The sequence below is a fragment of the Zalophus californianus genome, chromosome 5, assembly GCF_009762305.2.
Source record: "Zalophus californianus isolate mZalCal1 chromosome 5, mZalCal1.pri.v2, whole genome shotgun sequence".
NCBI lineage: Eukaryota > Metazoa > Chordata > Mammalia > Carnivora > Otariidae > Zalophus > Zalophus californianus.
The window spans coordinates 57,789,113-57,813,571 of record NC_045599.1 but is presented as its reverse complement, the minus strand read 5'-3'; the positions used below and the strand labels follow the sequence as shown (position 1 = coordinate 57,813,571).

The 24,459-nt window shown below is 36.7% G+C and overlaps 1 protein-coding gene across 3 annotated transcripts in view; it reads right to left on the bottom strand.

Moving 5' to 3' along the window:
• The window catches only part of AGGF1 (angiogenic factor with G-patch and FHA domains 1), a 54,732-nt gene extending 32,184 nt beyond the window's left edge, over nucleotides 1-22,548 (bottom strand). For 2 of the 3 annotated variants that reach the window (XM_027604806.2, XM_027604804.2), the window contains exons 1-10: nucleotides 21,974-22,548; nucleotides 19,807-19,909; nucleotides 18,199-18,407; nucleotides 16,911-17,075; nucleotides 14,219-14,407; nucleotides 9,727-10,057; nucleotides 7,976-8,087; nucleotides 6,983-7,034; nucleotides 1,940-2,041; nucleotides 893-1,058 (exon numbers count right to left, since the gene is read on the bottom strand). In XM_027604806.2, the coding sequence (XP_027460607.1) occupies nucleotides 893-1,058; nucleotides 1,940-2,041; nucleotides 6,983-7,034; nucleotides 7,976-8,087; nucleotides 9,727-10,057; nucleotides 14,219-14,407; nucleotides 16,911-17,075; nucleotides 18,199-18,407; nucleotides 19,807-19,909; nucleotides 21,974-22,183 (1,639 nt within the window). In that variant the 5' untranslated portion in view covers nucleotides 22,184-22,548. The remainder of the gene's footprint in view (nucleotides 1-892; nucleotides 1,059-1,939; nucleotides 2,042-6,982; nucleotides 7,035-7,975; nucleotides 8,088-9,726; nucleotides 10,058-14,218; nucleotides 14,408-16,910; nucleotides 17,076-18,198; nucleotides 18,408-19,806; nucleotides 19,910-21,973) is intronic. The other variant, XM_027604807.2, reaches the window with a different exon arrangement.
• Between the last annotated feature and the right edge of the window lie 1,911 nt (nucleotides 22,549-24,459).

Below are 24,459 nucleotides of genomic sequence, written 5' to 3'. Positions count from 1 at the left end.
AAAAAAATTACTTCTTACTGGTTCAAAGTATCTATTTAAAATTTAAAAGCCTCTGATGAGTGGATTTAAATAAGACAGCAACCTCTTACAGTGTTGTTATAGAAAATAATGATGTATATATACAGATGATATAGCAACAGAAGCTCTAAGTAGGAAAGCAAGCATACTGGGGTGCCTGGGCGGCTCAGTCAGTTAAGAATCTGCTTTCGGCTCAGGTCATGATCCCCAAGTCCTGGGATCAAGACCTGCATCAGGCTCCCTGCTCAGCTGTCTGCCCCTCCCCCCACTCAGGCTCCCTCTCTCTCAAATAAGTAAAATCATTAAAAAAAAAGAAAGCAAACATATCAACGAATAACTCTTATTACCCCAGCCTATTATTTTATATATTATTATATGACAGAGTTTAACCATGGATGACTTTTTCATATCCATAAACAGAAGTCAAAAGGAAACCAATCTTTACTATAATTATGTCACAATTACCCTTTTGAAGGACATTTAGCTATCACTGCTGTGCTGCTTCCAAAGTCTATTAAACTCTATTAGCAAAAATAGCTAATGATTAGCTTATGGGTCAGAAAGCAACCTAATGCTATAATAGCACAACTAAATTGCTGCACAGAAAAATCAACCAAAATCATAATCTACCAGCTTAAAAAAATCAACTAAAATCATAAGCAACTAGCCTAGGTTTCAAATTTCAAATACATGTCATTTCTTAGTCTCACGTGATAATACTTATCTCACATAATATTCACTAAAATATAAATGTATCTCAATACAGTATTATATCAATTAAATACAAAGCTGGTAGCTGATACTTTTGTAGAACACTCCAGTGAATTAAACAGAAAAGTTATTATGCCCACATATAACAATATGCTTCACATACCAAAAGATTCATCTTTCTTATCAAGACGAAGGTGAGCTCGAACCTGTCCTGGTTCACAGCCATCACAGGTATCGCTGCCAGGGTGGATGTGAAAAGACAGTACAGTCTCTCCAATTTTCACTTCATCACCATGCTCAAGTACATAAGGGTCACATTTAGTTTTAGGCTAAAGAAAAAAATTACAAAACAGAAACCCAAGAGAGTTATGTAAGATTATTTTATATCTACTGTAAGTAGTGTCTGATTAAAACAAAAAAATATTTAGGATGGTTCTCAATGAGAGACACACATATGCACACACAGCACACATTTCCACAACTTGAGGATGATATAATGTTCAACTAGTGGAGAAGATACCTGAACTGAGCAACTTCTTTTATATTATCAAAACCCGCTAATCTCATCTCCATGCGTAATCCCAGAGAAATACCCAACCCAAACATCAAACAATCTATTACCAAAATGAATAACCATCACAGTCAAAAAGACAAAGTGTTAAGGGGCTAAGTGCATATTTCCCTTTTTTCCTCTTCTTTTCTCTGATAATTCAGTTTTATTTCATTTTTTATTCTTACAGACTAAGAATAAGGCCTCCCCCACTCCCTTCCATTTACTTTCTTCCATATGTTATGTGCCAAGCACCTTGCCAAATGTTGGTGATAAAAGAGTTAACTGGATAGACATAGGCTCTGTCTTCAAGGAGTATCCACTTTAGCAACATTTCCATTAAAACAATTTTTAAAAAAACACAAAAAAAGGAGTGCCTTTTAAGTTACTGTAAGAACCTTTACTTTGAATAGCTTTAAAATGCATTCACTTCTAAAATAAGGCATAGATATATAATTAGAAGACAAAACTCAAGAGTTAAGTATCCACTTATTCTATACTTTTTTCAGTCCTTTCTGTGAATCCCCTTCCATGTAATACATTTGGGCTTGAATAGTAATCTGAAACAAATTATATGTATAGTAACTACGGCCTTCAGAATAAAAATTTCAGTTCATTTTTTAAGACTTATGTGCAAGGAATTAATATATATACACTCACCTGAAGAATCTGTTTTCCATTAACAATTGTACCATTTTGACTACCTTGATCCACAAGGACATAACTTTGTAAGTCATGGTCAAAATAAATTTCTGCATGAAACTTAAAAAAAATAAAGAACGAGGTAATTATAAAGAATACTTTTTTTTTAAACCATAATTTCTATCACACGATGTGAGACTTAAGTCTATGAGAATTTAATTTTTATTATTTTATCTTTTTTTTTTAAGTAAGCCCTACTCCTAATGTGGGGCTCAAACTCATGACCCCGAGATCAGGAGCTGCACGTTCTACTAAGCCAGCCAGATGCCCCAAATTTTACTATTTTTAATACTTTTTTTCCTGAATACAAAAGTGTAACAATGCCTCTGGTAGAAATGTGAAGGCTACAGAAGAAAAAGTCACCCATAATTCCACCTACTACTGCCGTTAATAATTAAGTGTGTCTTACATTTTCTACCTTTATAATATAGTTGAGATTATACCATTTAAAACATTTGAAACTATTTTTTCACCTATTAAAAGTATTGGTCTTTATTATTAAAAATTCTTAATACAAAAGGTGACTTCAAACATTCAGGATGAACTTTTTCTTTTAAAGATTCTATTTTTTAAAAATAATCTCTATACCCGGGGTGCCTGGGTGGCTCAGTTGGTTAAGCGACTGCCTTCGGCTCAGGTCATGATCCCAGGGTCCTGTGATCAAGCCCCGCATCAGGCTCCCTGCTCGGCAGGAAGCCTGCTTCCCCCTTTCCCACTCCCCCTGCTTGTGTTTCCTCTCTCTCTATTAAATAAATAAAATCTTTAAAAAAAAAAATCTCTATACCCAACATGGGGTTCGAACTCACAACCCCCAAGATCAAGAGTCGCATGCTCTACTGACTGAGCCAGCCAGGCGTCCCCAAAGGTGAACTTCTCAGAGAAGTTTTCCAGATTTTCAATACTCAGGACTAATCATTCCCTCCTTGTACTTTGTTTATATAACAATTACACTACACAAAGTTACTGCATATGTGATAGTCGCCGTATGGCTCACAATTACTGTTTGGTTGACATTTTTGCTTACCACTCAGTACATACAACACAGAGCCTCACATATAATGGCATATACCCAGTACATGTCTATTTAATTGGATAAAGAACTGCAAATATTTAATTTACAATTTCGTAAGTAATACACTGCTGGTGGAAATGTAAAACTGTGTACCTGCTTTAAAAGGGTATGGCAGTTCCTGAAAAGGTTAAACAGAGTTACCACAGGACCAGCAATTCTATGTTTAGGTATACATGAAGAGTAATAAAAACATACATTCAAATACAAACTTGTATATGAATGTTCACAACAGCATTATTCTTAGTAGTCAAAAAGTGGAAACAATTCAAATGACAACGAACTGATAAACAAGATGTATATCCATACACTGGCATTATTATTTGGCAATAAAAAGAAATGAAGTACTGATATATGCTACAACATGAATGAATCTTGAAGACATATTAAGTGAAAAAGCTAGGTAAAAACAACTACATGTTATAGGATTCAATTTACAGGACATGTGCAGAACAGGCAAATCCACAGAAGATAAAAGTAGACTATGGTTGCCTAGGCCTGTGGGAGTTAAAAGGAAATGAGTGACTATTATGTTTCTTCTAATGGTGATGAAAATGTTCTGAAACTGTGCGCCCAAGTGGCTCAGTCGGTTAAGTGTCTGCCTTTGGCTCAGTATGATCTCATGGCCCTGGGATCGAACCCTAAATCGGGCTCCCTGCTCAGCTGGGAGCCTGTTTCTTCCCTCTCCCTCTGCCCCTCTGGCTCATGCTCTCTCTCTCTCAAATAAATAAATAAAATCTTAAAAAAAAAAAAAGGAAAATGTTCTGAAACTGACTGTGGTGATGGCTATACAATTCTATACAAAAAACCTTTGAATTATACACTTTCAATGCCTAAATTGTATACAGGATATGGACTGTATCCCAGTGAAGTTGTTCTTAAAAATTTTCATAAACAGGGGTGCCTGGGTGGCTCAGTCAGTTAATCATCTGCCTTCAGCTCAGGCCACGATCCCAGGGTCATGGGACTGAGCCCCACATTGGACTCCCTGCTCAGCGAGGAGCCTTCTTCTCCCCCTACTTGTGCTCTCTCTCTCTCTCTGTCAAATAAACAAACAAAACCTTTGAAAAAAAAAGAAAAAAAATTCTTATAAACTATAAAGTGTTCCAAACACACAAAAGAATATACTGAACTGGTCTACCCATGACCCAGCTTTAATAAATTTTGCCATATTTGACTCAGGTATTTATTTTTTAGATTTTAGTTTATTTATTTCAGAGAGAGAGGGTGTGAGTGGGGGAAGGGGCGGAGGGAGAGGAGAGAGAGAGAGAATCCCCAGCAGATTCCATGCTGAGCATGGAGCCCAACATGGGGCTTGATCTCAAGACCGAGATATGACCTAAGCTGAAATCAAGAGTTAGGCACTTAACAAATTGAGCCACTCAGGCCCCCTTGCCTCAGATATTTAAAAGAAAAATTATTATTCATGGATGTGTAACTCATTCTGTCCATCCCACACCCTTTCTTTTCAAAGGTTCAATATTTAATCATGATGCCTCGATTACGTTCACCCCGTATGTATGCATTCATTAACAATTCATGTTTATTCTGCTTTAAACTTGACATAATGGGAATTACACTGTATGAATATTTTCTTGAGATGTAATTCATATACAGAAAATTCACAGGTCTTACATTTACAGTTGGATAAGTTCTGACAAACATATGCTACCGTACATATTTCTTTTATTTTGTTTCTTTGGCTTAATATTATATTGTGAGGTACATCCAGTTGTGTACAGTTTTGCCATTTTGCTGAATGGTAAAACTCACTGTACGGATTCTTCAACATATTCTGATGAACATCCAGTTTTTTCCCCCAAGGTTTTATTATTTTTTAAGATGTTTCTATCAACATTCTTATACATGCAACATTCCTGTAGACAATGCAAGGGTTTTTCAGGAGTATATTCTTAAGAATGAAAGTGCTAAGTCACAGTACGTGCAAATCTTAAACTTTATTAGATACTGCCATATTGTTTTCCAAAGTGGTTGTACCAATTTATATTCCCAAAAGCAAACTATAAGAATTCTTGTTGCCAAGAATATACAGTCTTAACCAATATTTGGTATCGTCAGAATCTTCAGTTTTTGCAAGCATAAAAGGTATGAAATTAAATCTCATTATCGTGATTTTAATTTGCATTTCCTCAATTACTACGAAGACTGAAACCTTTTCTTATATTTTTTAGCCCCATGGATTTCCTCTTCTGTATATTTTCTCTTCATGTCCTTCATACATTTTTTTTCAACTGGGTTCTTTAGCATACTAACAACTATACCAAAGTATTTAAATAGTTTCAAGTCTTTTGACTTGAAACCTTATTCTAAAGAGCTGTTCTAAATTATGCTCCCAACAGGAGTGAAATTTAATAAATATGACAAATGAAAACTGACATTTTGACTTCATTTGTATTTCTTAAAATTTTTAGAAAGACTGAATGGTTTTCACAAAGTAATGATATCCCCTGCATTGTGAATTGTTTATTTATAGCCTTTGCTCACTTATCTATTAGTGTCACAGTGGGGTTTGAAAAAAATGAAATTTGTATGAGATTTTAGAACATAAAAGATACATATTTTGTCATATTTGTCTTACTGTCCTAACCTGCCTTTCTTTTTTATTATTATTAAGTAAACCCTACCTCCAACATGGAACTCAAACTCACAACCTCGAGATCAAGAGTTCCACATTCTACTGACTCAGCCAGCTAGGTGCCCCATGTAATCTGCCTTTTAAATTTGTTTAACGTGACAAGAACTTCAAACTTAAAATTACTCAAAATTATGTCTTCTCTGATTTTTTCTCATTTTTTTTAAACTTAGGAGGTCTTCCCCTATCCACTGACAGATTCCATTTTCCCCAAATATTAATCTGAAGTGTCCAGGGTTTTTTATTTAATTTTTTTCATCTATCTGGACATGTGATATATATTGTCAAAATGATTTCATACAGTAACAAACCATTTACCCCACCAGTGAATATCTTAGTTTTAAAGAAAGAAAGAGCAGAAATGCCACTACAGAACTACTTATATTTTAGATTGAATGGCTATTTAAATCACAGAGTGGGTTTTCTTTGGAGGCAGAAGGGTCATAGTAAAGTAAAAAAGCAAGATAATTTGGTCAGAGTTAAGATTATGAAAATTTCCTCCCTTCTGAATGAGTTGAAACAAAGTAAAAAATAAGTGGACTTTCAAACTATAATGGAAAACAAATTTCATCCTCAAAAGACAAAAATCACATAAAATGTATACTTTAGATCCATATTATAATCTATTAAATAGAAACAAAATGGGGATGATGAAAGGTCAGAAAAAGATAACCACCATGGAAGAGAGGGAAAAACTACAGAAAATACAGTAAAGAAAAAGAAAAATAGCAAATATAAAGAGTATCAGTAGCAAAACCTTTTGTTTTTCTACTTGTAACTAAAGTTGCAATGCTGCTTTGTTTGTTTCAAAAACCCAAGTATTCTTTTTCCTGAAACCATTAGAGGAGCAACTAGGAAAAGCTATAAAAGCCTTGGGTGGTAGAGGACAAATAGTTCTTGAGTTGTAATATACTCTGGACTCAACAGTAACCATCTAATAAAATAGCCTGAATCCAGGTCTGATTCATTTTTGAACCACCATATCAAGAACATTTATTTCACTCAATAAGTATTTGTTAAATGGGTATTACTTTACTACTTAATCTACATTTCTATTCCTGCTCCAGACTGTTAAAAATTAAACATCATTTAGTTTACTCTAATTTTGATAATTATTCTCGCAAGCAGTGGAATAAACAAATCTCAATTGCTTTCATTTCCATTAATACCTGGACTATTAAACTTTCTACTAAATAAAAAAGCCCCTAAGCTTCCTGTCATAATGAGGGTTTATAAAATCATATCTAGGGTGCTATACTTGAAAAATCAAAGAGCTTACCTTACTAACACCAACTTCAGGGATTCGGAGAGTATGCTCCATATCTTTTTCTCTGCAGAGTTAAGTAAAGTGTCTTTAATAATTTTTGAACCATATATAGATTAAACACAATTAACACAGAAATGGTATTTTTTAAGATTTTGTCATTGTTGTTTTAAAAGAAAATGTTAAAATGCAAGTCCCTCTATCACACTTAAGTCATTTCCTTAATCCTACTCTAAATTTCCTGTTTGAAAGAAGTTCCAGGATTACTTTTATTTTTTGATACATCTACCCCAGGTTAATAATAGATATCTAGGGGTGCCTGGGTGGCTCAGTCAGTTAAGAGTCCAACTCTTGGTTTCGGCTCATCATGAGATTGAGCCCCAAGTCAGGCTCCATGCTTAGTGCAGAGTCTGCTTGAGATTCTCCCCCTCTGCCCCATACTCACATGCTGTCTCTCCCTCTCTAAATAAATAAAAATCTTTATAAAAAAATAATAATAAACATCCAGAACAGCATATCCTTTGTACTAACATCAATCATTCCAGATCTGTTGACTACATTCTCGCTTCTATTACTATATGTAAAAGGACCATACTATTTTCAAGAATTTAAAACTAAGATTTTGTACAGAATATGAATTATTTTCTTTCCCACTGGGAAGTAATGAAATTATCCTACTCATCATTAAAACCTACCTCTCTACCAAGCTGGTTATGAATTACAAAGGGGTAAAAGAAACATCGGAAGGGGATTAAATACTGGACAAACACTGGATTTAGTGAAGGAATTTAAACCAGAAAGGGCAGTACAAAAGGATGAAAATGACAAAATTTCTGTGACAGAGATAAGGGTCAACAATATTTTCTGAGTGGGAGAGGGAGGAACATGGATGTCATTCAGTGTCTGCCTATTCAACAAGTACCATGCACATTTTATAACTGGTTGAGGAATATACAATCCGTTGGAGTAAGATAAATACACAAACATAATAACATTAAACATTTTTACCTTCCAATTGTAGCAGGGTTTACAGCTGTAATGATAAAAAGTGATCCTGTCTGCAATACTGGTGATCTAATAACAATTACTCTAATACAGGGGGGCCAAATTTTTTCTTCATCTGTTAAAGAAAGAAATGTGTAAGTATTAATTCAAATGCTATGGAAAAAATTTCTAGGCAAGAATAGGAAGCATCCATAAAGTAAAATGTATTGAGGGGTGCCTGGGTGGCTCAACCAGTTTAGCATCCGACTCTTGATTTTGGCTCAGGTTGTGATGTCAGGGTCATAAGACTGAGCCCGTGTAGGACTCCACATTCAGCATGGAGTCTGCTTGTCCCTCTCCCTCTGCTCCTCCCCATACCCCTGCTCGCATGCTCTCTATTGCTCAAATAAAAATCTTTAAGATAAAAAAAAAAAAAGTACAGATCAAAAATCCTAATTATTTGAAACAACCTTCTTAAATTCTGCTATATGACATACTTGATAAGGCTTTAACACTTACCAATTTAAAGTGATCAACCTAAAGATATTCAGGGTCTATCACAATTACAATATAAACAATTCTCTCTCTTTTTTAAGGTGTTGGAATTTGAAAATATCCTAAACAGGAATTTTTATATTAACTCAGAAAAACTGAGTCCTGCTTTAAAAATAAAAGTGAAAGAAACTTCATCGAGAACAAAATAAGCTCATATAACCTAATATAAAATCCTGGGCTTTAAAAGTATGTCTTTACAACCTCAAGTTTAAAAAATAAAAGATTTGGGGTGCCTGGGTAGCATAGTCAGTTGAGCACCCGACCCTTGTTTCAGCCCAGGTCGTGATCTCAGAGTCGGGAGATCAAGCCCTGCATCAGGCTCCACACTCAGTGTGGAATCTGCTCCAGATTCTCTCTCTCCCTTCTGCCCCTCTCCCTAAAATAAATATATATTTTTTAAATGTAAGATTTACCATAATACCTATGTAGCTGAATTCATGGACTACACTTTTTTTTTTTTAGATTTTATTTATTTATTTGACAGAGAGAGAGAGAGAGAGAGCACAAGCAGGGGGAGCAGCAGAGGGAAAGGGAGACGCAAGCTCCCCACTGAGCAGGGAGCTCACTTAACCGACTGAGCCACTCAGGAGCCCCTGGACTACACTTTTTAAAGGCAACTTATTTTTTCCCCTCAGTTACAAAAGTAGACTACAAATATCTAACCCACCAAAATAGCCTTAGTATATACTTTAGAATGTATGTAACTTGGTTTTGTTCTACTGACTAGGCCATTCAATGCAATAAAACTTTAAGGTCCAACTATTAGTCATTTATTCAAATTCTTCCCTCTAAAAATAACCACAATGGTACTGGAGACCACTTTGTTGGTAGATCACATAATTTTCAACAATGTCATTAAAATAATCAGTTTAGGGGGGCTTGGGTGGCTCAGTCGTTAAGCGTCTGCCTTCGGCTCAGGTCATGATCACAGGGTCCTGGGATCAAGCCCCGCATCGGGCTCCCTGCTCAGTGGGCCTGCCTCTCCCTCTCCCCGTTCATGTTCCCTTTCTCGCTATGTCTCTCTCTGTCAAATAAATAAAATCTCAAAAAATACACACACACACACACACACACACACACACATATACAAAATAATGTTTAAAACAGCCCGCTTATTTTTTGGCAAATACAAGAGTTACTAACATTTTTAACTCTGTTGCTCTTTTACAATGACCAGACTGGGTTATTTACAGAAAATTAAACAATAGTTATTTACTTACCTTCATCCTCACTATCTTCTGCAGTTACATTGTCTTCACTGGTAATGTCTTCATCATAACTGTCCTCTGTCTGAGAGTCTGTAATTTCACCTTCTTCTGGCTCACTATCAGTCTCCATGATTTTCTCATCTTTAAATGATGTTGAATTATAAATGTTTTCATTAAGAGAAGATTCTGTAGTCTTTCCGCTAACTGGAACAATAAATTTGGGGGGACTATTTTTGTAATGAATGTCTATTTTGGCCTTCTTTTTCATATTTGCAAAATCTTCTCCCTCACTGCAGCTTATATGTTCAACACTGGATGTTTTTTGATCTTCTGAATTCAAATCCTGGAAAGACATAGGTGGGGAGGTGGGAACAAGGGGAAAATACCTTAAACATGACCATCTTCTAACGTTTAATGCTAAATGTCTCAAAAAATTAGTGAAGATATATGTACAACATTATATATGAAATACCAATAGCTATTACCTATAACCCCCTCTTCCTCTCATATTCTTTCTTACTTAATGACATTACCCATCCTCTTATCACCCAAATCAACAATCTTATAGTTATCTTTGACATCCCCTTAACTACCACATGGAATCCATTTCCAAGTGCTATAGACTGTTTACACTTTATCCCAATTTTCCTTAACTATTCCCTAACTGTCCCAGTCCAGGCCCTTATCACATATTGCTTGGACCATGCGACGGCCTAGCCCACTTCTGTCCATGTCCAACAAAAATACAATGCAAGCTATATACATCTGTGTGTGTGTGTGTGTGTGTGTGTGTGTGTGTGTGTGTGTGTATACTTTAAAATGTCCTAGCAACCACATTAAAAAGGCAAAAGCAGGTGAAATTCCTTTTATCTCTCCAGTATTTACAAAATATTATCTTTTATTATATATAAATAACATTTAATCACTATAACACTATTAATGAAATATTCTACATGGATTTTCTGTACTTCAAGACTTTCAGTCTTCAAAACTGAGTATACTGTAGTTTATACTTAACAAAACACCATAATTAGGACGAGCCTCATTTCCAGTGCTCAACAGCCATATGAGGCTAGTGGCTGGCTACCTTATTGGATAGTGCAAGCCTAGAGAATATATTTACCCTAAATTTTGTTTTTGAACTTCTAACCAATAATCAAATCAAAACACATACAATACAGAATCAGCTTTAATTACAACAGCGATTTAAAGATCCAGATGTAGGATGCCTGGTGGGTCAGTCGGTTAAGCATCCAACTCTTGGTTTTGGCTCAGGTCATGATCTCATGGACTGTGGGATCGAGCCCCAAGTTGGGCTCCACGCCCAGCCTCTCTCCCTTTGCCTCTCCTGACTTGCGCACGGCACACATGCGCGCTCTCTCAATAAATAAATCTTTAAAAAAATTTTTACAAAGATCCAGATTCACCTAAAGTAGCAGAGCTACAGTTTTACTAACATTTAGTACTTTCATATAGTTGGTCTGATTATACAAAACAATTTAAAGTATAGATGAATCCATTACATCTCTTTTATTCTAAAATTCCAAATTAGCAAGCATAAGCCTTTTATTATTTATTATACATGTAGAGTAGGCATACCTTATGACAAATAAATCTATTATTTTAAACTTAAAAGAATCAGTTATTTTGCTTTGGTTTGTAACATACTCTGAATTTTCTTTCTACCTAAAGCAACATGATGAAGTGAATTCATATGGTCTTCTGTTATTTTATAAAATATGAGAGCATCTTAAACACATATTTTTAACAGTAGCATAAATTCAGTTTGGAGACCAGCTAAACACTCACAGTATGATAAAGTATGTATGCTCCCAGCAATACAAACTCATCAAAGGCAAGAACAAGGAAAACAAGCTGAAAAACTATGAGGAGCTTTAAAGGCCACTGTGAATTATAGGCAAAAATTCCCCTACCTGTATCTACTTAAAAAAAAAAAAAAAAAAAGCAGTTTCCAATCCTGTATATTATATTATTATCACTGCTTATAGGAAAACATATGTGGAGTGGGAATGAGTGAAAATGCCAAAGGTGCTATTCTTAAAAACCATCTACCAGTCCAGAATGTTAGATAAATATTCATTAAGAAATAAGAATGGAGGCCTACATGTGGACATTGAGGCATATATGCATATTTCAAGTTATTTATGCCAATCTCTTTCCACCATACCCCCACTCGCAAAGAGTGAGGTTCAAGAGTATCTTAATAAAAAAAAAAAAAAGATGACGATGTCTTAAATGGTCTCCCATGCTTCACAGCTACCTTTTAGAATCTTTGGGGAATTCTCAAAATCCTATCAGGATTGTTTTTAAGTTCCTATCCTAGAGTTCACACATTTTTGAAGAAGGATGGTAAAGAAGAGCAGTTATGGGAGCTAAAATCTTACAAAACACTTTCAAATTTCATTCTCTAGTTTGTCAGGAAAAGTCATTTAAGGACCCTCTATGTTCTTATCTATTGTTAGAAAGAAGTACTTTCAAAACCTATACTTTCAAATAGTTCAACTACTAGCAACAGGTAGAAATCATTAAAACAGAGGTCTTGAAAGCAAACAGAAAAATCATTTTTACTATTTAGTCACATTCTCTTTTATTCCTAGGTATGTCAGTGAAAATAAGAGAAATACAAACAAATCAAATAGAGAAAGTAAATCCAAAGGAAACCTAATTCCATATGTGAACTTTAGTATCATACATTAAAAAACTTTTCTCTTTGGTTAAGAGAAAAATATTAGATAAAATTTTAAGAGTGAAGTATCTAGTAGTTGCCACAATTCACAAAATGCCAATATAACAAATTGGCATATAAAGCACCAACCTTATCTGTCTGGGGAATACACATAAGAGCACTGGTAACGTTTTTTATATCTTCCTTCTTTAAATTTAACCTTGTATCAGAAGCATTTTTTAAATTCCCCCATCTTTATGAATTACCATTTTAAGGCCTAAAGAATGCTTTTCAATTAAACATACTATCATTTTCTTAACCAATATCTTGCAGGCCATTTGAACTCTTAAATTTTTTCCTGTTCTTAAAAATATTGCTATATAACTACACAAAGGCATTCTTCTTTTTTTGGATTTTTTTTTAAAGATTTTATTTGTTTATTTGAGAGACAGAGACAGAGCACACGCATGCACGAACATGAGCAAGGAAAGGGGCAGAAGGAGATAGAGAATCCCAAGCTGACTCCATGCTGAGCACAGAGCCCAATATGGGGCTAGATCTCACAACCCTGAGATCGTGACCTAAGCTGAAATCAAGAGTCGGACGCTCAACCGACTGAGCCACCAGACACCCCTCTTTGGATTTTTAAAAATATTACCTGAAATGAGATTTTCCATTTAAAGAATATTAACATTTTTATGGTTATTGATACAAATGGCCAATCTACTTTTCCCAAAAGACACCAAGGGCACCTGGGTGTCTGAGTCGGTTGAGCCACCGACTCTTGGTTTTGGCTCAGGTCATGATCTCAGTGTTGTGGGATCAAGACCTGCACTGGGGTCCCCACAATGTGGGAAGTCTGCTTGAGGATTCTCTCTTCTCCCTCTGCCTCTCCTCCTGTTCTCTCGCTGTAAAATAAATAAATCCTTAAAAAAAAAAAAGACACCAATTTCCACTTCTAATAAATACATACATATCCTGTATTTGCTAGCAACTGATTTAATGTTTGCTAACATAACAGGTAAGAAATTGCTCAACATGACTAAGAAGCAGAACTTTTATCTATGTCTACTTACAATCTGTGCTTTTATTGTGAATTGTGCAATAACATCAACTTATATTTATAAATTTTTTTTTTTAAAGATTTTATATATTTGAGAGAGAGAGAGAGAATGAGAGATAGCACGAGAGGGAAGAGTGTCAGAGGGAGAAGCAGACTCCCCGCTGAGCAGGGAGCCCGATGCGGGACTCGATCCCAGGACTCCAGGATCATGACCTGAGCCGAAGGCAGTCGCTTAACCGACTGAGCCACCCAGGCGCCCAACTTATAATTTTTTTTTAGATTTTATTTATTTATTTGAGAGAGCAAGTGAGGGACAGAGAGCACAGAGGGAGAGGGAGAAGTAGACTCCCCAATGAGCAGAGAGCCTCACGCAGGGCTTGATCCCAGGACCCCAGGATCATGACCCGAGCCAAAAGCAGACCCTTAACTGAGTGAGCGACCAGGCGCCGCAACATCAACTTATTGGTTGAGGGTCTGACGGTTCTTCTTCCAAATTATGTAACACATGAGTATTTTATCTGCCCTAAATCTACCTCCCTCAGACTTTTAAGAAATTCCTTTTATTTCTAGTGACTAAGAATTTGTGAAAAAGTCCATCTGTGCCCCCTGTGAATGCTCCTTGGTTGATAGATTTTGATATCTTAATGGGTATGTTTGAAATACCGAGTTACTAGATGATGATTTTCAGTTTCATCAAAAACTCTGACATAATTATATCATCATTAAGTAAATTTTTAAAATTATGAAGACATTACCTTTTCCTCATTTGTTACAGAAGAATCTGGATCCTTTCTTTTCTTCTTCAATTTTTTATCCTTACTTTGTTTTGTGCCACATGTCTGATAAGGCTGCAAATCAACTCGAGAATGAAATTGGTATCGACCACTTTCCACATCACAGTAGTAATAAATTCCAGTGGAAGGATCATAATATAATTGATTTTCCTTTCAAAGTCAAGAAAACGGTAAGTTCTAGTCAGGTACGACGAAATAAAATAAAAAAATAAACTTAATAACAATGCCAAATATATTAAAAAATAGTCAATGTTTCTTTCTTTTAAGAACTCTACTATTTTCTGAAGATAATGAGTAAAGATGACAGAGTGAAAAATGCTCCTGAGTTTCCAAAATACTTTACCATTCAATATTTGCTCTAATTTTCCTAGTACAAAAAATGAATACATTTAAATATTAAGTTGAATCTCAAGAAACTGCCAATATTTAATCATTTTCAAACTTAGAGAAGCAGCAATTTCATATGGTTCAACTTAATACATTAATGAAAATGATAACAAAAAACCTTTCAGAAGTCATGAAAACTAAGGCATGCATCAGAAAAAGCTGACCACAGAAAAAGTAATTCCAGACTCATTATCCTTATGATTACACAATAATGGTTTGGTATAAACCCCCCCAACCCTCCTTTCAGTGTCATAAAACCAATACTTGCTTTTTAGTGTTCATGACTAAAAGCCCTGAAGAAAAATTCAAAAATAAAATTAAGCTCAAAGACAACATTTTATATAAAGAAACAGACTGTCTTCATTAATTAGTTCTACTGTAAGTAATAAGTAAAAGAACCATGCAAAAAATGAATTTTGGCAAATCATGGATAAAAACTGGAAAGATAAAAAATTATGTAAACGTCTGTATTTATTACATACTGGCCCATACTCTATAACCAAGATTTAATTCAACAGTGTATATTTTATTTACATTATAAACTGATGCAGATAAGATACGGAAATGTCTTATGATATACTAAGGTTAAGCAAGTAAAACTGCCTGGAAAAGAATATTTTTCTGTGATATTACTGCAATTTATTGTCTTTAATTCACTTTACGGATCTCTTACAAAAATATTTAGAATTCAGGGGCGCCTGTGTGGCTCAGTCATTAAGCGTCTGCCTTCGGCTCAGCTCATGATCCCAGGGTCCTGGGATTGAGCCCCGCATCAGGCTCCCTGCTCCGCGGGAAGCCTGCTTCTCCCTCTCCCATTCCCCCTGCTTGTGTTCCCTCTCTCGCTGTGTCTCTCTCTGTCAAATAAATAAATAAAAATCTTAAAAAAAAAAATTTAGAATTCAATCTTTTCCATAACTAAAAAACTGAATGGAAGCCTTCTAATCTTTATTACCAGTGATAACAAAACTTTCACAACTCAAATTTGTTTTATCTCTTATGTCTTTCAGTCTAAAACACATTTTCAAAAATTTAAGAAAAACTATTTAATTACACTAAAATGAAAACTAGTACAATAAAAAGGGCAAAACAATGAAGTCCCTAATTTACTGAAACATATAAGCAACAGAATATAGCTAACCATTTACAGAAGAGATGTCAGGAGGAAAGATACAGAAAGGAAGGTAGAAGAATGATGAAGACTAACATCATATACTTGTGAACTCTGTATTTTCCTCAAAACCAAACAAGTAATAGCTAGTCTCTTTGGTAATAAGAGTTTAAACATTAAGTTCCTGGGTATTGATTAGCATGGTCAATTAGCATACTCCTGTGAAAGAAAATTCTCTCTTTATAAGAGATTTAGAAAGTATACCAAGTACAAACCAACAAGCTAATGAAATCCTTTTCTAAGATATTTAGTATTATCATTATATTCCCTAGATTAGTTAACAATAGTTCCAGTGACTGGAATGGTGAAAATCTGCTTCACTTTTGGGTACCACATTCGATAATTTCTGAGGACCAGATCACATTCCTAGACCACTAAGGCTGAGGTATATAGGTATGTAAGTTCCATCGTCATTGTCATCAAATCCTGAATGAAATACAATTAAGTACCAGATGTCAACAGCCGTAACACTGAATTATAAATCAAGAACTTTATTTTTAGCTTCTGTCCTAGTTAGTGGTCCATTACATGTCTTGATTCCACACAAATTTCCCTAGTTCTCAGTCCTAATGTTGATTTTTTTTAAAGTGAAATGCTTAAAAGCCACAGAACTTTTAAACTAATAATAAACATGCTATTGAGAATTCAAAAAAAAGGTTTCCTCTAGAGTTCGAATGGATTCATAAGTACTTGAAACAATTTTTAAAAACTTCACACCAAGCCTAGAATTAACAATGTCACTTCCTTAAAATTCTATGAAAAAAATGTTCGTTTAAGTTCTTAAACACTTTACAACAATGTAGTTAACTATCTGCTTTTATTAAAAAATGCTCTAACATTTTTGTGTGTTACTTTACATATAAAAGATCAGATCTTTCTTAAGTATAAGAAATACTTATACAATCACAATTAACTTATTTAATTAAAAACACAGAAATGTAGCTATTTTACAACTCTTTACTCATGTCAAATAACTTTGAATCAAATATAATTTTTCAATGCAGTTTCTTGCTTTTCTTAATTCAGCTTAGGGTTTAATACTTGGTATCAAGCAGCAAGTATACAACCATATAACATTAAACAGTCCAAGATACTTACAGAATCATAATAGAAACCAGTGCTGTGATCAAAATACAGTCCGGTGTTCTCATCATAACTAAATCCAGTCTGAGACACAGCAGCTTCTGCTGCAGCTCTCAAACTTTCAGCTAATGAAGAACCTTCTAAGGACGTATCTTCTGCTGCTAATACAGATGCTGGCTCCTAGGTAAGGTACATTCATGTCAAATAAGACAAAAACTTCCTTCTATCACTTTAAAAGTTAGCCGAATTAGAACAATAAATAGACTTAAAACAATTTTAAACAATAAGGCTTTAATTTCTGCAATGGAAAGAGATGACTATCAATTGCAGTTTGGTTCACCTCAAAAAAGTTACTAGTGTTTAGTTAATTCAATTTAACCTAGTTTTGAAGACATTAAAAGTGTGTGACTATTACTCAAAAACAGATGCCTGATACCATAAGATAGTTATCTACAAAATACAGACTCTGAAATATTCTTTAAGAATAATTACAGGTTCAAAGGGAAAAAAAAATTTGAAAAAGAGAGATGGAGGAAAAAGCTATAGATAACGTGAGATATCACACACCAAAAAGTTATACTGAATCTTGGGATCCTGGAATTACTGGGATCCTGCTTCAAACAAAAAAAAAAATTTATATGACACTCAGGCAAGAGTGGCAAGATGTATGACATAAAGTAAGCATTAAAAATATTTTAATGTGGGGGCACCAGGCTGGCTTAGTCAGCGGAGTGTGAGACTCTTAATCTTGGGGTTGTGAGTTTGAGCCCGATGTTGGATGGACAGATTACTAAAAAAATAAAATCTTTAAAAAAAAATTAGGGGGCGCCTGGGTGGCTCAGTTGGTTAAGCGACTGCCTTCGGCTCAGGTCATGATCCCGGAGTCCTGGGATCGAGTCCCACATCGGGCTCCCAGCTCAGTGGGGAGCCTGCTTCTCCCTCTGACCCTCTCCCCTCTCATGCTGTTTCTCTCTCTAATAAAAATAAAATATAAAAAAAAAATTAGTATGAACATGATATTGTGGCTGTTGCCCAAATTTTTTGACTGAGTGAAAATACAGAGACAAATTTTCTTTTAGTTTATGTACATCATTAATTTTTAGAACAGAGTAGAAAAACAATTACACATATTAATAAATTCTAGTTTTTGTTTCTTAAAAACTGTAATATTCACTGTATCATTACACATAGAATGTTTATAAACCTTGTATACGTTGTAATGGACTAAAGAAGTCTCTTTTTCTATATAACAATAAATGATACATTTTGGGCATCAAGAGTTTCATGTTAAGCATCTCATTACCTGTGAATCTGAATTTGAGGCAAAATGGTCCTCTTCTGCACATTTAACATGTTCTGTTATATCGGTACCAGTGTAAGCATCATTTTCTATTTGTGACTGGTCTTCAGAATTAAAAGTAGAAGCTTCGATATCCTGATCTTGCTGAACTGAGAGTTCAGCCACTTTATTTGGAAGACTAACATCCTTATAGTATGTCTGATAATAATAATCTGTAGCAAAAGCAAATTAGGTGATATCATATTAGAAAAATGTATACAAGGAGAAGTTAATTCCAAACCACCAGCACTGAACATAAAACAGCACATAATGCTAACATATCATATTTTTACAGCTGTATACAATTTAACGATTAAATGGATGGTGCAGATAAAATGGCAGAAGTATATATCTTCGATTCTAATGTCACCTTCAGTATCCTCGCTGTCAAAATAAAAGTTAAAAAAAGGTAGATTTGGATTTCCATAGCAAGAATAAAAAAAGAAAACAGGTAATAGGTTTTGTTCTGTCAAAAAAAAGAGCAACTCTCAATCACATACTACCTGAATACTGTTGCATTATCAAATGACAATGGAAATAAAGATCAAGAGTTATGGGGTGCCTGGGTGGCTCAGTCGTTAAGCATCTGCCTTCGGCTCAGCTCATGATCCCAGGATCCTGGGACTGAGCCCCGCATCGGGCTCCCTGTTCCGCGGGAAGCCTGCTTCTCCCTCTCCCACTCCCCCTGCTTGTATTCCCTCTCTCACTGTGTCTCTGTCAAATAAATAAAATCTTTAAAAAAAAAAAAAAGTCCAAGGGTTGTTTTTACTGTCATATTTCTCTCATAATGATGACTTAAAAAAAATATATCATGGGGGCACCTGGGTGGCTCAGTCGTTAAGTGTTTGCCTTCGGCTCAGGTCATGATCCCGGAGTCCTGGGATCTAGCCCCACACTGGGCTCCCTGCTCCCCACCGGGAAGCCTGCTTCCCTGCTTCTCCCTCTCCCCCACCTGACCCCCTGGCTTGTGTTCCCTCGCTCGCTCTCTGTCAAATAAATGAAAATCTTTAAAAAATAAATAAAATATATCATACAAATATGTAATGTTAATAACAATGCTGTTTAACAATTTAGTTAAATTACATACTGAATAAAACAAGGCAAAACTTAATGGAAAGATCGTTTCTTCTGATCCCTATTTATTAAAACTCAGTTGCTCAGTTATTTTGCTTCACAATGTCACTCATGAGGTCATGGCTGTGAGCTATCACTCCCATAAGGGCCTAAGACACTGACACTGAACACAATGCTAAGTGGAATGCATCAACAAGAAAATACATGTGCCTGGTCTCAAGGAAGGCCAGACATGAGTAAATGGTTCACAGCACAGCAAACATTACTCAGTTAAAGTGCCACCAAAAACACATTAGCATTATTATATATTTAGAGAATAACATTTCTATTTTCCCACCAGAAGAACACAGAGATTATCTGAAAATACCAAATCATATGAGAAGTCAACATAACAGTTCTCAGATCTAGATGTATGTCTGTTTTAAATTTAAAGAAAACTCCAACTTAGCATGATGCGAATGTAACAGCACTAAGATATCTTCACTATAAGCCGAATACCTGAGATTGCCCAAGCAGGGTGGTTCTCTGTTTGAACTTCTACATCAGACTTCTTATTGTCTTCATTTCTCCCACAATGGAGTATTTTACTGAGCTCTTCTACCTAAAAGAAAACACAGCTTTAGGAAATTAAATCATTTAGCAATCTAATAATATACACACCATTCTCCTGAAATTACAATAATTATTTTTCTTGAAGTTTTAGTACCAAAGCAGCTAGTTTCCTTTTCAGAAAAATTAAAAATACTATAATTAACTTTCTTTCACCTTTCACATTTGTAGAGGGAAATGTTTTTATTCTTATACTCTCTTGCTTAACCTCAAAATATTCCCTCCAAAATGAACTTACGTGAACTAAATTAAGAGGACTTTGTGAAGATGTTCCCTTATTTCTAACAGTAAGAATGTTTCTATACTAAAATTTTTAATCAGTTAGCAGCTCTTCCTAAAGAATTAGTTTAAAAGGGTGCCTGGGTGGCTCAGTCGTTAAGCGTCAGCCTTCGGCTCAGGTCATGATCCCAGGGTCCTGGGATCGAGCCCCGCATCGGGCTCCCTGTTCCGCGGGAAGCCTGCTTCTCCCTCTCCCACTCCCCCTGCTTGTGTTCCCTCTCTCACTGTGTCTCTCTCTGTCAAATAAACAAATAAAATCTTAAAAAAAAAAAATTAGTTTAAAAAACCATTAATTCCCATTCATCAAATTAAATTATCTAGTATTATTCAGGGTCCTCCACCTGGAATTACCTATTCACTTAAATATATTAATACTCACTTGTATGCTTTAATGCATTTTTTTTCTTTAAACAGAAGACAGTAGTCTTAGGACTACACAACTGCAGCAGAAGGGAAGAGAGGTGACTGCCTCAGAAGGGCCTGTCTTCCCTGTACCTCACCGTCAAAGGCTAGAAAAAACGTTCTCTTTTAGATCTTTAGATTAAAAATATAGAGGGGTGCCTGGGCAGATCAGTAGGTTAAGTGTCTGCCTCCGTTCAGGTCATGATGCCAGGGTCCTGGGATCGAGCCCCGCATCAGGCTCCCTGCTCGGCGGGGAGTCTCTGCTGCTCCCCCTGCTTGTGCTCTCTCGCTCTCTGTCAAATAAATAAAATCTTTTAAAAAAAATAAAATAAAAATTTAGAATTATAAAAGGGTTTTTTAAAAGGAATTTTAAGGGGATATTTTGCTCCCCTTTCCTCATGATAGTTTAACCATATGTGTAGTCTCCTAGCAGAGTCCTTATGCATTCATCTTAAGTGTTCAAAAACCAGTTATTACACAAACACTATTTTCTATAACGTCATATTAACAACCTATACAACAGACAGAATGCACTACATCTCAGTAGTTATTTTCATAGATCATTTGATAAAAAAGCACAACAAAGTTTGCTGATTTTTCAGTGTACAGCCTTTATGTGCAGTTTTAGGAAATATACCAATATATTACAAAGGACTACACAAGTTTACATTAAAAATTACAGGGAAATAACTTGTTGGGAGAGTGTAACTGCCCAACAAATCAAGCTGGAAAAAATATTATGCTCCTTTTTAAAATTAAAAAGTGACAGTTAAATACTTATCTTTACCCCATTTTATGAACATGTAGTGTCTCTAACAAAGACAGTTTGAGCCCCCCTACTTTCACCAGAAAACTCAAGCTGGTAAATGCCCAGAAAAACAACCTGACACATGCATAGTGTTCAACAGTTTGTAAAATTCTAAAACTGTTTGTTCATGCTTAATCTGATTTAACCTTCACTTGTGTGGTACTAACACTCATTTTATGGACAACTGAGCTCAGCATCAGTTCACACACCGAGTGAGTGATAAATGGTATTCTGCTTCAAGTCCAGAGCTTTAACTCAAAAGTGATGCATAAAAAATAACATAAATGTTCCTAATGCCAAGGGAACGTCACAAGTGAGAATGAAAAGTAAGGTAATGAAGTTCACTTCCCACCAGCAGCTCGCGCACTTATCCAAATCCAGGAACCCTAACTCTTAGACTAGCTTCAAATGTACTTGGAATTATAATACACGTGAACTTTTATTTCTTTCAGATACTCTATAGAGCAGTTCTGCGCCCCTGCCAGGGAGCCCTTCCGAGGCTATCAGAGGCTTCGGAAGCCTCCCCTTGGGCTGGATGGGGCGCGGGGCTGGAGGCGGACCGCGCACCTGGGTGCGGAGCTCCTGGTTGTTGCTCTCTGCGCTCTGGTACAGCCGCTCCGTGTGATGCAGCAGCTTCTCGATCTCCCGCACCTGACGCTTGCAGCTCCGCAGCTCGCGTTCCAACTTCTCCACCTTCCGCCTGAGCTGGGCCAGCTCAGGCTCAGGGGAGGGAGGCGACGACGGCGACAACGAAGGCGACGGAGCCTCGGAGGCCATGGGGTCCAGCGCAAGGCAGCCCGTAGGCGCGGAGGGACTGCGCTCACGCTGAGGCGGACGCCGTGGGGGCCAAAAACCATGAGAGCGAGCGGGCAACGAAAGCTGGCCTCAGACCGGCCGGGCCGGCCTGGCCCCTGGCCATGACGCCTTGAAGCTCCTTGCCTGTAGCCTAAAAGACTAAGGGCAATGAGCAAGAGGACAGAGGATGCGCCCGGCCCAATCTGCCAGACTTTGAAACGGGGAAACTTTATTGGCAACTACCTTTCCCAGCAACCGAAAGACCTGGAAAAACGTTGGCGAAATGGTCGGCCCAGGGAAGCGGAGGCCAGAAACACTCTGAAGCTTCCTGGGCTGAACCGGAAACGAGGGCTTTGGTGGTGGGCGGCACCAAAACCTAAAGGGAAGCTACGGGTCCTGGGAAGGGCCTTAACGGCCCATGCGCAGTCTCTCTAGCTTAGCGCTAGGGTACTTGTGCGCTTGAAGAGTCAGTTTGAAAGCCTAGCCCTGGCGATAGTTTGAAGGTCGCTGCCTCTGGCCTTGGGTTTTTGCACTTGCCTATGTCGGGGAGCAAGAATTCCAGTCTCCTCAAAGGTCCTTCTAGCTGCACGAGGAATCAAATTCACATGAGACAGGAGAAAAATCAAATTTAATAGGCATAGGGATGAGGAACTCCACGTAGACGTGGAAATTACAAAAATAGGCACAATGAGGTATATATGTCATTCTGAACTAAAAAGGAGATAGGAGTCTGGGACTTCAGATGAAAGGAAGGCACTTTCATAGAGCGATAAGATGGTAATTAGATGTTTGCCCTACCATACAGATGGCTCACTCAGATAAAATTTATCTCTGTTAATAACCCTTACTCTGGAAAAGACCCCAATTTAGATTCTTCTGTGTGGTTAAGGGAGGACAAAAGTTTCTCTTGAGCTTTCAGGGTCTAAAGTGACTTAAGCTCCAGATAATCCGCAAGCCAAAGTGGCGCATGGGGGTGCGGGGGAGGGGCGGTGTCCTGTCTTGTACCCCTTCACCTACTAGCAAAAAGTTTTCACACTTTTTGCACAGAGTTCACTTTGCAGCTCTTCACTTTACAACACTTCCCAGATGAGAACACTGAAAAATAATTTGTCAAGGTTTATAGAGATAATGCTAGACCAGGGCTAGAACATCGTTTTCTGATGCTCTGCTTTTATTTACCATTTCTGCTGATTTCGTGAGTTTAGGCCCCCAGGAAATGAAAGCAGATTCATTAGGTCTGAGTTGCAGAGAGGAGCATCCCTGGTGGGAGAATAAGCAGCTAGATTCTGTTAAAGTAGGAGAGAAAAATGCTCTGGTTCAGCAGATTTCTTTGGTGTAACACCTGTCTGGAACTGGCATTTGTTCACCAGCCTTTAAACTGATGAGGGCCTCCTGAAACACCTTTCCTTCACCAAGGTCGATTAGAATTACAGCCTGAGCTCAAAATGCTGTGCCTGAGACCTATGGAGGTCAGTGCCTATGTCTTGCCAGTCCTTTCCCAGGGTCCAGCACTGTGCTTGTCACAGAGCAGGTATCCTTAAATGTTTGCTGAACACAGCCAAACAAAAGAATCATGTTTGGTGTCCCAGTTCAGTGTGCTTTTTGTCACTTGCCCACATCCTCAGTCACAGGCAGTGAGTCCTGCAGTGGGGAATCTCCCTTTTCTCAGTCCTGCACACATACTTTAGCCCCTAAGAGTCCTTCTACAAGGCACCTGATGTCAAGGCAACAGTGATCTAGCCATGAAAGGATGTTTAGTGAGAAGACACAGCATGTCCTCCCTGATGTAAAACAGAGATGTGCTGGAAAAAAAAAATTCAGACTTGCCTTAATGCATTATGACTCTAGTCAAGAATTTATCAAAACCGTTTGAAATAAAAACTATATTTGCCACTTTCTCCACCTTTGGGGGATAAGAAATCCCATGAATACCACCTATAAGGTAACTTTTAAGATAGAGTGTACTTCCTAGGTCCTGTTTTTACAGATGAGAAATTTCAAGTTTTAACCTTTAATTAGCAAATGAATAAATACTTATTAGCTACTACCTGAAGCAGTGTTTCTTTGGCTTGTCTTAAAGGTAATCCATTTAAGCCTAAATTCTGGCCTCATCATGCTATTAGTCTATAACCTCTGTTAGTCTGGAAGAAAAGAGTGACAATTTTTTTTTTTTTAAGAAAAAAGAGAGAGCCTTGTGTATCAGGAATTGCATTAAGGTTAGAAACAGCAGTTAGTCTACAGTGGCTTATTAAACAAAT